The sequence below is a fragment of the Colobus angolensis genome, unplaced genomic scaffold (genome assembly GCF_000951035.1).
Source record: "Colobus angolensis palliatus isolate OR3802 unplaced genomic scaffold, Cang.pa_1.0 Scaffold58, whole genome shotgun sequence".
Lineage (NCBI taxonomy): Eukaryota > Metazoa > Chordata > Mammalia > Primates > Cercopithecidae > Colobus > Colobus angolensis.
The window spans coordinates 9,333,608-9,347,793 of NW_012119376.1; the positions used below are offsets into that span (position 1 = coordinate 9,333,608).

Sequence of the window (14,186 nt, forward strand, 5' to 3'; positions counted from 1 at the left end):
TGTTTTGACATCTTGCTCTGTCACCCAGACTGGAGTGTGCAGTGGTGCCATCATGGTTCACTGCAACCTCAACCTCCTGGGCTCAATGGATCCTCCCACCTCAGCCTCCTGAAAAGGTGAGACTACAGGCACGTGCCATAACCTCAGGCTAATTTTTGTATTTTTTGTAGAGGTGTAGTCTTGCTATGCTAGGAATACACAGCCTAGGTGTATTCCAAACCTAGGCTGGTTTGGAATTCCTGGGCTCAAATGATCTGCCTGTTTTGGCCTCCCAAAGTGCTGAGATTACAGGCATAAGCCACTGCACCCAGCTCTCAGACCAATTTCTTGACAGAGGAGTGCCTTCAGCTCCCTGTGACCTGGCTCCATGCTACCCACCTCCCCCCACCTTCTGCTGCTGATGCTCTTGCTGTTGTTACCTTCAGGTTGCTAAGTCCAAGCAACACTTTTTAGGCTTGATCTCATTTGACTTCTACAGTATTTTACGTTTGTATCATGTCCCACCTTTTGAAACTCTCTCCTCTTGGCTAAGATGGCAAAGATACCACTCTCTCCTTTTCGTTTATCTTTCTGTCCACTCTATTTTATTCTCCTGCCTATTTAGGCTTCCATAGGCTCCTTTTGAACCTGACCAACCCTTTGGGGAATGCTTCTGGGCATTCCAAAGCACAACCTCATCTCACTCCTCACCTTTCCCTGGGTGATCTCATTCCTGTCATATCGTGACCACTACTGACTTGTAGATCCCTCTTCTGAGCTGCGCTGCACTGGAGAGTTCCTTGGACACCTCAAATTTACTGTGTCTAAAATTTAACCTCTCCCCACTGCCCCACCCCATGCAAAGTCAATTATCTCAGACTCTTCTTTGCAGGACAGGGCAGTACCTTGATCTGTTTAATAACATTTCATACACTCAACCCATTGTAGAGTTCTATCACGCTCTTGAAAAGTTTCCTTTACTTTGTGCCTTCTGTTCTCTCTGACACTGTCTCAATTCAGGTAGGACTCATCATTTCTCACCTGATAGATACTACTGTTCCCTAAACTAGTCTCTCTTCAGCTTGTCCTCCTCCTGTGTATTCTCTACTCTAACCAGATGATCTGTCTAAAGTATGCATCTCACCTTGTAGCTCCTCTGCTTAAACATCCTTCGATGGTTATTTGTCCTATTATAAGGCTCTTCATAATCTCTCCTGCCTTCCTCTCCACACTTGATTGTCTTATCTCATTCCTCTTATTCTATTTTCCAGGCATAAAGACTTTCTTACAGTTTTTAGTTGGTCACATTAAGCTGCCGGTACCTGTTGCTCTTAGAAATACCAACAACACCTTTCTCAATGGGCTGTCCTCAGTGCAAGCTCCAGGGCTGTCTGGAGCTTCTTTTTGACACTCAGCTTCTTACCATGTCTTGCACAAGGCCTTTCCTGACACCACTCCACCCTTCCCCTTCCCATAAGACCTGGCCTCTCCTGCTTGTGGTTTATCATGCTATGCTGTCATTGTTTGTGTGGTTGTCCCTGTGTCACTAGATTGGGAGCTTGCTGAGGACAGAATTTCAATGTCTTTGCATCCCTACTCTGGCACACAATGTGTATCTATAAAGTGTTTCTTGATTGAACATGTTTTCTCAAGTGTAGCTTTGTGTAAGGCTGATGGGTCTCAATGAATTCCCTCTTTCTACCTTCAGACAGAAAATGAAGCTAATTCAATACAAGACTGACACTTCTATCACTTTTGGGCTTGGCAACATCAGTTCTGATAGTTTGGACTTTGCTTGTGTTGTTATTCTGCAGCTGCTCTCGTCTGAGCCCTGGCTTCCAGCTGCATTCAAAAATGAGGTGTTCTGTTGCTGTGGAAATGCTGCAACCTTCCACGGAAAGCAACCTTCAAGCTAGGAAACTTGTTTTTCTTATGCAAAACAATATTGACTTCCAAAAGTTTAAAAGGCAGTAGGATAATGTAGAATGCCTTGTAAACCTCAAGGTGAAATAATTTTCTGTATATTCCCATAAACATGGGAAGACAAAATAGTGGGCCTCTTCCTGTATTTTCAGCACAATGCTCCATCTGCCCAAGAATATACTCTGTGGCAACAGGGATCCTACCTTGCTCATTATTATATCAGCTTTCAGAGTACTCCTAGCAGGGCGTTGGGCATTCAGCAGTGCTCAATGAATACTTGTTAATCTCCCTCTTAGGATAGCTACTCATTGGCTATTTGAAGAGAACCACTCTTTCTTATCTTGTAACCCGGAGTAGTGTGCTTGGGAAGCCACCAGTTAGTTCATGTAGGAGCTGACCTATGGCTTTGGCTATGTTAGCAGAGGGTTTTAAATACTAGGCCAACGCATCTTTGACACACTCGGGAGATGCACTCCGGATGACTCTGCTGTTCTCACAAACACATCAGCATGTATCCATTCAGCAAATAGTGAGTTCCTCTTAGGGGCTGGGCCGCTAGACGTTCCAGATGCTGGATACTCAACAGTGAATGAAATGGAGTCCTTACTTCTGTGATAATCACATTCTGCATGTATTGGTGTGTTGCAGGGCAAGACTGGGGGACAACAATGGACAAATAGAAAATATGTCCTTTACTGATAAGTGCAATGAAAAGTAAAACAAGACAGAGTCTTGGGTGATTGATGGGGAATGATGCTCCCATCATCCTCCCTTGGGAATATCTAGGTTCACTTTACTCTCTTTGGGCAGAGTAAGAACATATCATTCAGCAATTTTGTTGTCTGAGCATGCATATAGAGAGAGTGAATTCATGAATCCAAGTGACAGCAATGAAGAGCTTTGAAAGTGTAAGTTAAAATTAATTCAAATTCCTGAGGCATTCTAATCTTAATGAATCAAAATCAAGCAACTTGAAAACTTCTGTCTTTCAACACAGACTTTACTTGTAAAGTCAAGTGCACGCAAAATAATCTTTACAATAATCTTTCTTTCATAACCTATGAGGATAATATGTTTATTACTAAATTGCTAACATGCACTTGAAAATATCTGTTCACTTGAACCAAATTGAGATCGTTTAATATTTAAAATCTACAATACTGTCAATTTGCATATAAAAATACTACTAATATAAAATGAAGTGCAAGGACTTAGAAAAAATTGAGTATTACTAATAATAAAAATACTTATATTTATAGTACTTCTAAAAGTTCACTGAATGTTTTAATATTTATTGTCATGTAATCCTCAACAGACTTAATAAGGTAGACAATAATATTGTTATTATTGTTTATTATTCAATTTTAGACAAGAGTGAACAGGTCTACAAACCCCTAAATGACACGCCTCTGCTCACACAATTATTAGCTGGTACCAGGTCTTTCAATGCCTTCTTTCTACACCACCACAGTGGCCTACTTTGATACCAAATCTTATTTTGCCTTAAAACAGATTGTGTATTATTTTTTAAGAAACAATATATAGGTCTCATAGGTGTCCACATGCAATAACCAAAAGCTGAAGCAAGTGATAAGAGCAAAATATAAATATAAAATAACTCCCAACTTTATTAGGTGATAAAGTTCCAAAAAAGTGAGGAAAACCATTTTTCTCTATTGTCACAGTTGAAAATATTGTCTTGTTTCTTAATAAAATACTATAATATTTGATATCAAGAGGAAAAATAGAATTAACATGCTGTTTTAAAAAATCAAACCAGAATTCAGGTCGTCAGATACACATTGGGTTAAATATGCATTGGTTTAAAATTACTTAATTTCACAAGTAGCTGATGAATGGCTGTACTTCATACTACCCAGTACCTAGGAGCTTATAGAGTATTCTCTGACATGCTATAACTAAATGGAAAAGACTCTCTAACTAACTAAATAAAAGAGACCAGAACTCTCTTTTGTCTGATACTTCTGTCCTCTTTAGGGCCAATGATGACAGGCAAGCTCTCTATAATCAGGTCTCAAATTTCTTTTCAATTTATTCTTTCATCTACCTCGTAGCCTGAAACACTGCCCCAGAAACACTCCCCAGTTTATCTCTAGGCTTTTGAGAGTGGTCTGGCATCCATCTAGAGTGCTGCCATGCTCTCAACTTTCATATCTAAATAGATGAGTCTTCACATCCCTCCTATATGCACTCTCTCCATGTTTTGAAGTCTGAATATATTTTATCTTTATTTCTTCTGTAGCATTTATCAGTCGAGTTGGTGTTGCATACATTGGGCTTCAGTACCTGAATCTCTTGCTGAACAATAAACCCTCTAAGGGGGAGACTCTATGCCCCACTGGTCTTTGGATTCCCAGTGCTAAGCACATGACCTTGTAGGTGCTTGGTGTACACCCAGTTAATAAAAATTAAATGAAGGTCTCATTCTACCCTGGAGGTACCATGCAATTTTGAAGAATGTATTTAATATTTTAAAAAATTGTCCTTACATTTATATAATGTTTTAGCTTTTCAATTGCTTTTCTCAACACCATTGGTGTCATCAGTAATAATTTATTTTTATTAGCTTATTTGAATTTGCTTATTATCAATTTTTACATTTTCAATTATTTATCATTTATGTATCAACTTATTGATGCATACACAATATTTAGGGCAGACATCATAATAGGCTTCTCCTCATAGAACATGTCATTCTCTCACCAAAAAAACCCCTGGGCTAGGAAGGACAGATGTTTTTATTTCCACTTTGCAGGAAAACTATGAATTGAATCCTAGAGAGATGAAGCAACTTCTATGAGTACACGGTTAATTTTTCAGAGCTAGTGCTACAAAGCAAGTCCCTCTATGCCTATGTTGAGTTTAATAAAATATTGATTTTCTGGTGTTCTGTTATTCTGAAGATTAGCAATCATTTAAATAATTTATAATAATTTTCAACTAGAAAACTGACTAATATGAATACTCCCTAAGAAGTTATGTCAGGTAAAAAAGTGCCTATTGTACATTCCCATAGTCATAACACTCATCAGCATGAAAGAAATCATACATGAGACAAAAACAGGGCCACTGAAAATTTCAAATTAAAAAAATTAAACCTTGATAAAGAGGATGGGGAAATTGAGCCAACAAAATATCATAAATTAAAAATTAAGGCTTATAATTTGAAAAAGTCCCACTCTAATAATAAGAAAAAGAGGAAATACAAAGAAGCACTAAATCTGATCAGGAATTTCTCTTTGAAAGTTTCTTTTCCGATGATTTATCATTTCACAGAGCAAGGTTCACAAATGAACTAAGACGTGAATCAACATTGATCATTTTACATAATTTCTTTAAATACTCTTGGTTCTTTTTGCCCAACAGCTTTCATTATGCTTTTTTTCATTATGCTTTTTTGTAAACTCTTTTTTGTAACTTGCCATACTTCATGCATTAATTATACAATGAGAGATAATGTCCCTTCCACTTCCTCTTTCTTTTAGTATCTGTTCATGAGACCTGAAGAAGGTAAAAGTCTTGCTATACAGTTGTATATCCATTGATGTAATTATATAAACTTCTGAGACAATTTGAACTTGAGTGAAATCTTATGGGTAAATTCATAAAAAGGAAGGTGGAGAGGGGAGGACAGGGAGGCAGAAGCTCTATGCACATTGCCCTAAGTTGAAGGAAAGAAGGAAGCAACATTTATTACAATTTGGTGTTTAACTTGATCATCCACATTTGCTCTCTGAACAATTGTAAGGAATAAATAGTTAACACTCCGTGTAGTCAGCTCTGCAGTACACCTGTATTTACCTTCATATCCAACATGAGTTATTCACCTGAAGCCAGAAATAATTCCCTACTAGACCCATACATGACAGTAGTTTGGTTCCATTTAAAGCTGCATTGAATTCGGCGCACCAGAGTAACTCAAGGTGAATTTTACACTTATGTCTCATTTAACAGAATGAGTCAGAAGTGTGATTTTCAGTTAAGAATGACTTATTCGTGGAAGTCGTGAGGTAGACAACTCAAAGCATAAAAACAGTACTTTTCAGAATGATCTGGGGACTCGCCAGTGGAAGAGAAGGAAATGCAAATGGAGTCTCTGGCTAGTGACCCTTCTCCATATTCCACCCCAACTGTGCTGAAACCAGTACACAGCTAGGATCCAGCAGGCAGCCAAGCCTGGAGCGTGTGCAGGCAGAGAGGGAGGTTTCCAGGGGAGTGAGCCAAGGGCTTGACTAGTTAAAGATGAGGATGTCTCAGGTTGGCCCACATCAGGGATCTGAATATTGAGGTGGCCCCATGTATTTGGTTTTTTCATTTAGAAATTTTGATTTATTCATAAAAATGTTATAAAATTACCTGCAAAAATAAAAACTACATTTGTGGTTGGCAGTGCTTATAAAACACAATAGTCCCTTATAATATCAGAGACTCCTTATATTTTGTTGTGTGAGATGTAAAGTTTTCTCAAAAAATGCTTTAGAACATGATAAGAACATTACCTGAGATTCCTTTTGAAGATAGCAACAAACTAATTAATACCTTAGATAGTGGTGAAGAAGTGCTTTTTGTGTTAATATAGATGTTTTTTCTTGAAGAAATACAAGATGTGGGCTCAGTTTTAGGGACTTATGTGCTTATAACTTGATTTTTCTTGTTTAAGTGAATAAACCATTAAACTTCTTTCTTTCATCATCTAGGATCATTTTGCTGTGAAGTGGCAGCCCTTGGGCTTCAGATGAATATATGCTAATGGTGGGGTTGATCTATGTGTATTGATATCCATAATGATTTTATTTTGGTATTCTTCCATCTAAGATTTCAAAGGACTTCATTGGTGTCTGAATTAAAAGTTGCAGCAATTCTCTTAAAAAATCTAAACCTTCTTAAATATAAGCTCCTCAAGGGCACAATTTTCACTATGTGACCAACTCAAACTCACTAGGCATAATATTATCTTTGAACACTCATTATTTACTGTCTATCTTAAAGGTAAGATGTATACTTGTTCTTGCTATGTGTCCTGAAACTAGTAAAAACTTCCATTCTCACGGTTCCTTTTATTATTTAGTTCTGTATTACGAAGAAAAGGGAAATCTAACAAACTAATGAAATCTACAAGGTTAGTAACCAGAAGCTTAATTAAAATTCTTTTATTGCCAGAGATATATTTTGAAAGATAGGGCTTCTCTCAATTTACTTAGAATAAATGACCTAATTATGTAAGGTGTTTGGGATAATTTCACCTGCCACATAGTAAATGCTCAATTAACTGTAATTATTACGACAGTGATAGCAACATACAACTGATTTATATAAATACATTTCTAATTTTAGAATTTTGTGCAATCTGGCAGATTCATTAGAGACACATTTGGCGGTCAGGATTGCTTTCTGGCAGCTATATAAACCATACTATATAATCTAGAAGAGATGGAAAGATAACTGATCTTACTTTAAGTGAATTCAAATCTATAGGCAGTATTAGAAAGTCTCTTGCTCTTCTCCTACCTATAAATTAATCAAGCAACTTACATGGAAGACAGGACATAGAAACATTCAGTCAAAATAGATGATGTATTCATGTGCTTAAAATGATCATGAGTTAAACATTGATTCAAGTTACTAGACCAGGTGAAAGCTACAATCAAATAATATTTCAGTGGTAGTAAGTACCTGCAGTATTAGACCATTTGCCTCAATTTCCTTATTTGTGAAATGAAGATAGCAATAGCACCAACCTCATCTTGTTACTGTGGAAAATTAAATGAGTTAATTATTGACTAGATTATTTGATGTGGTGGTAAGACAATTTCCCAAATCCAAAATTGGGACACATGGCTTGACAAAGGATTATTTCTGCTTTCATCTGTATCTGTTTTGTCTGCCTGTCTGTCTGTCTATCTATCATCTATCTATCTATATATCTATCTAGTACCTGAAATATTAGAACTTTGGAGACATTTTCATTTCACACTTTCAAGGGGAAGGAATATTGGATATTTGAAATGGGTATATGGATGCAATACTATATTCTTTGTTCATGTGCTTCTAGTAAAAACTTCATTTTTCAATGGATGTATTACTATATATCCACCATCTTAATTAAAATAAAAACATAGAACTGCAAAGAGAGATTTAAAAATTAGTTAAGAATTTAAGAAAGATTAGAAGGGTAGAAAAATATGATGTCTGGTTTTTGTTTGTTTCTTAAGTCATGTACCACCTTTGATTATCTGTTACAGGATTATTTCGAATTATAAATTACCAAGATCTTCGCCTGCCTCTATTTATCTTGCTGTCTGTTTTTCACCAATAATCTAGACTGTCAATATATGAAGTGGGCAGAGCAAATGGAAAATGCTAAAACGAATATTTTTTCTTTGCTTATTAATATAGTTCAAAGTTAGAATCTACAAAGGTAAAAATTTGGTGAAAATAAAGTTTAGAAATTATTTTCATTTATCCATGCTACTGTTTACTTCTATTACTATAATGAATTGCAACTTTATTGGACATAGTTTAGTGGCTTAAATAAAATCTAAACACTAGACCTAAGATTTTACTGTTCAGAAACTTTCATATCATGATTTGAACCATTTCTCACTTTGAGGTTAAGTGCATCACTTATATTCTCTATAATTGTTTCCAACCTATATAATGAGGAAAATAATACCAACTTCATTACCTAACAGTACATATTAAAAGAGTTTGTCAAAGGCATTGACGATATATCGTCCTACAAGAACACATGATTATTCATTACAATGTTGCTATTTTGTTACAAATGCTGTGTGGATAATAGTTGTGCTGACTTCAGATTACGGTAGTTTAAATATACATTTCTTCCAGGAATTCTAAGTAAGGGTTTTACGCTGTGATGTAAGGACTTAATAATTTACTTATCTATCTTATCATCCATCTCTGGTTTAGGAATTACCTTTTCATCATAGCTGCCTGAATACAAACCACCTAATTCTATGTTATGCTGATGATCCAAGAAAAATTTTGAAACACTCAGAAGCACGGTCCTTGACTGACTAATCAAGAAAATCAAAATCTTTTCTCATCATCAAGTGTTACACATATAAATGTGTTACAGCTGCCTATATACCCATAAAAGAACCTATCAGCCTCTTCAAAATGGAATGAGAGACAGTCAAAAAGGCAACAGAACAACGATAACTCCACGTGACATCAACATGCTTAATATATTTAAAATGAGAAGCCTTCTTACCCAGCATGCAAACACATTTGGCATTCTGATCGGGGTTCTCAAACAAGATTTCGCCACACCTCTGAAATAGAAAGATAGCCATGGTTATTTTAAGATTTCGTATCAAGATTCCCAAGGCAATATATCCATGTGACCTGACATTACCATAACATTATTCTACTTTTGTTTTCATTGGTTACCTGAGTCTAGGAACTTATGTCATGAGCAGAGACTGGCCTGGTAGTAAAATATTTGAGGGATAAGTTGGAATACATTGTTTCTGCATGCCTTATGCCCCTGCATGAAGCTGATTCTGTGTACTCCTATGTGAAGTCATGACTACTTGGTTTGAAACAGTTTCTATTTCAGTGGAAGATATGCAATCTATTAGGCCCAATAATCTGTGGCTAATTATTCTCAAAGTTGGTCCTTATTCATCTCTCATATTATTCTATACTACTCACTCTGCAAAGCAGAGATACTATCAAGCATAAAGCTAGGTGGCCTGTACTTTATCTCTCTGAACTTGGAAGGAAAAACAGGTAGATAAATAATGAAAAACTGGCATTCATAATGCTTTTCCTGAACTCACAGACTCACAGAAATATCAACTTTCTTATCTATGTCTTAGTTTTAACTTGCTTGTTAAAACTTTTGTGCAAGGTGAATTCCTGTAGAGATACAATCAGTTATTTAAGAACAGGCCACATTTGTATGATGAATATATTGACGAAGCGTTAGTACTTGAATATATACATAAATCTTTCAAATCAATGAGAACATAATAATCTAACAGAAAAATGGATAAAGGACGTGAGAAAGCAATTTATAGAAAAGGAAAAATCTGAATGCTCAATAAACACAGAAAACATATTTAACCATAGCTGTGATCAGAAGCAAGCAAATTAAAGATAAAATGAGGTTTATTTTCAACTCAACAATTTCACAAAATTTAGAAGTCTTCCAATAACAAGTGTTTTCAAGACTGTAGAGAAATGGATACTCTCACACATTGTGGGATGGAGTATAAAATGATACAATCGCTTTAGAAAAAAATTACCAAAATCCAGAAAAGATGAAACGTTCATACTCTATGACATAGCAAGTTGTCTTCTAGATTTATAACTAGAGAAATTTCATATAAAACTTTAATGTCTTGGTACAAAACAGATAAATAAGTGTTTATTCATGCAACGAATAATGAAGCATCAAATTTAGGGTAGGGGAAGAAATGCTGAGAAATGAAATGTTGGAGGGCACACTGGGGCTAGCAATTTTTTCTGTAATGATGTGTCCCTTAAATTCTTCTCTGAATGTTTTCCTTCATTTCAAATATTTTGAAATAAGAATTGTCCTCATATTCACAACTCTCAATATAAAAATGGCCCTTTGCACAATACATCTCTGCACCTGTCTTCCTTGAGACGCCATTTGGTAGCAGACTGGACTGTCTTCATCAATAACTTGTTCTCACTACATATTTCCTTTGCCCTTAAGGAGACTGAAGATGAGCTACATTCACTGGTTTTCCTCTTTTACTGTTCACAACTTGGTTAATTCCACTCCCATCAATCTTTGTTGTATCTATACGTTATACATTATAAGACAAAGTAATTTAAGGGGAAAAAATTCCTGGATGTGAGAATTCATGTTCTTCACACCTGATTACGACATCCTCTGGTACAAAGAGGGGCAAGTTGAGAGGAGAAAGGATGATGCTGTTACATTCAAGTCAATCCATTTTTTTAAGGTGGCCTACATTACTTGGAGGAGCTGGACAGCTGGTTCAGTGATGTGAAAAGAAAGAAAGCTGCTTTTGTGAGTCAAGAGGCCTGACCGTGGAGGAAGGAGGTTGGATGCAACTTAAGGTGGCAAAAGAGCACTGAGTTCTCAATGGAGATCCTACATCTTGAGCTTTCTTCCCAACTACTCTGCTCACCTCATGTCATATTTATCATGTCACCTAATCTCTTCATGCTTCATTTCTTTGTAAGTAAACATGGGGATGCCAATGTATGCCACCAAGTCAGGTCAGAGAAGCAAATGTGAGGACTAATGACCCATGGAGTCTGATCATACTGTTTGTTCCTATTTTGTTGTTTTGGCAGACATTAAACCTTTTCAAATTACTAGGATGCATTTTCTGCATTACCTGCATTTTAAAGTGATATTTTGTGACCTGAAAGTGTTAATATTTTAAAATGAAGGATCAGAGGCTTCCAAAAACATTTTCAACTTCTTGGCAAAACAAAGTGCTAGGAAGCTCTATCAATTCACATTCTGCATCCTACAAGGAAATAACTCCAGGACCCTAGGGTGCTCCCCTGCCATTTGCTAAGGATGAAGTCCAGACATGTGCTGTGAAGGAAGAGCTTTCCTACTTTCCTTGTAGGGCCTCTAGGGGCTGGGGTTGATGGGTTGAGGTTTCATAACTTCTCTTTGCTACCATAGCCCAAGGGCAGTCTTATATGTGCCACTCAACTGGCAAATTGGTGTGAATAGGGGCACAGGAGCTGGGGTCTTGCTCTCTTTCTTGGCCATAAACAAATTCAGGAGGAGTTTTTGAAACTCCTGTGAAGCATGTATTCCTTAACAGTCATGGCCTGCCTGGGTTCACTGGCCAGACAAGCTCATCACCAAGTAGCAAGAACAGGTGTGGTGGCCCTTCCAATGACAATGAGGTGGTTCTCTTCCTTGTCTTCATCTCCCTGGAGGTCTGGGAAATTGCGGAGGCACCTTTACCTAGCTCTTTAATTGCCCTGTTTTGTAAAGTTACCTGATGATGGGAACAGATTTGAAAGCAATACCCGAGGGAATCTGATTGTTCTCAGGGCTTGAAAGAAACCAGTTTCTTTCTAGTGCTTTTTCCTATTGATGCCAGTGTTTATCCAGCCTTTGCTGCCAGGCTCCTGCTTGCTGTGCAACCCAGGGTGATGACCCAGTTTATGAGATTAATTGGGCTAAGCCACCGGGTCTAAGTTTCAGAAAACTACAGGATCTGCCCTGGGGGAATGTCTTGTGCCCTGCTGGGTTCTTGGGTGCTGTAACACTTCCCCTTCTATGCTCTAGTCAAACTTGCTGGGAGTCTCCATCCAAGCACGGTGCTGCCAGGTGACCCTGACTTTGTACCTGGTGCTGCTCACCAGGATTCTGTCTAATTCTCAGGATCCAATCTCTCCTCAGGGATTCTATCTTTATCTTGTCTTCTGTGTCTGAAATATTGAGACCAACCTGCCTTGTTCGTGCCCATCTCTCCCAGCCAACACTGCCTTCAGATAATAGGGCATAGTTATTGAAGACCTCGTCCAACGGGCTGGATCTCTGCTAGCAACAGAGAGATCCTGCTGGCACATGATCTCCTTCCACATCACAGAGGATATGAATTCATGTGTGTAATGTCCATTGCCCTCAGAGACCATAAAGTCAAACCATGTTCATTGTTAGTGTTCCTAACATGCCTCATTATTGTAACCCTGCTACCTTGTTCATACCAGGGCCTTCATAAATCTTTGTGGATTAGGTAGACTAAATATTTGTGGACTTACTAACATTTGCACCCACATTATGGGCTAAGCCTTGTACTAAGTGCTGTGCATCTACTTTTCACACTCTCATTGTACTCTTTTAGCAGAGTAGAAAGTTGAGGCACAGGCAGTACCACTCACTATGGAATACTCTTATCCAATGATGGATAGAAGAAATGTTGACAGGTTACCGGATGCTTGACCGAGATACATAGATTCTCAAATATTGGCTACTTTTGACCTGCTCATTGCCTTGGCCAAATAGACTATCTTTACTTTTATCCTCTTCTCTGACCCACTGACCACTGGCTGTTTGCAAGAATTGCCATGTAGTAGGGCACAGGCTTTGGATCAGATTGATCAAAATTCAAATCTTGTTGCTGCCTCCTCTTATCACTGTTCTATCATGGGCATTTAGTTTTGCAAATCTGCCTTCTTATCTGTAAAACAGGGTAATATTATCTACATCATAGTATCATTGCAAGTTTAGTTTTTACTTCATTATGCACAAGAATGTACTGATTTAAATTATTGTAGATAAGACTGTAATATAAAAATAAAAATTAATAAATTTAACTCATCCAGTAAAATTCTATTTTAATTCCTATATTAGTTTTTAGGATTGAAAATGAAGAAATTCTTCTAATTTTAAAAGTCACAATATTTCACAAGTTGGTTGCTAATTTTTAGTTATTTATTAAGAATTTTCCACATTATATCTAAAATTGGACTTTTATTCAGGAAGAGAAAGATGAATGCTATAAAATATTGCATCTATTATTCACAATAGGCAAGGCATGGGGCCAACCTAAGGGTTCGTCAACAGTTGAATGGCTAAAGAAAATGTGATATATACACACGCAATGGAATATTATTCACTCTTGAAAAAAGAAGGAAATCTTGTCATTTGTGGTAACAGATGAATCTGGGGGACATTATGTTAAATGAAATAAGCCAGGTACAGAAAGACAAATACTGTTTAATCTCACTTCTATGTTGAATTCAAAAAAGTTGAATTTGTAGAAGCAGAGAGTAGAATAATAGTTACCAGGCGCTTGGGAGGTTGTGAGGTTAGAGGGTGAAATTGGAGAAATATTAGTAAAATATTACAAAATCTTACTTAGGAGGGATAAGTTCAAGAAATCTATTGTACAACATGGTGACTATAGCAATAACAATGTATTGCACATTTGAAAATTGCTAAGAGAGTAGATTTTAAGTATTCTCACCACAAAATGTTAAATACGTGAGGTAAGGCATATGTTGATTAGCTTGATTTAGCCATTTCACAATGCACACATATCTCAAAGCATCATGTTGTACACAATAGATATATGTAATTTTAATTTGCCATTTAAACACAATAAAAATTGCTGCACCTATCCTTACATTAAGACAATTTTTAAATTAAAATAATATAATTTCCATGAACTAAAAAATGTATACAAAATATGTTTCTCTTAAGTAAACTGAATTTTATCATCACTTTCACCGTATGTTTAGTTACAAAAAAATTGATATTAGGA

General features: G+C 36.8%; 1 protein-coding gene across 2 annotated transcripts in view; it reads right to left on the bottom strand.

The window, feature by feature from the left end:
* PDE7B (phosphodiesterase 7B) overlaps positions 1 to 14,186 on the bottom strand; it is a 336,981-nt gene that overhangs the window by 233,217 nt on the left and 89,578 nt on the right. Inside the window, exon 2 of one of the 2 annotated variants that reach the window (XM_011962107.1) lies at positions 9,158 to 9,218. In XM_011962107.1, coding sequence (XP_011817497.1) covers positions 9,158 to 9,218 — 61 coding nt within the window. Of the gene's footprint in view, positions 1 to 9,157; positions 9,240 to 14,186 lie in introns of those variants that run through there. The other variant, XM_011962108.1, reaches the window with a different exon arrangement.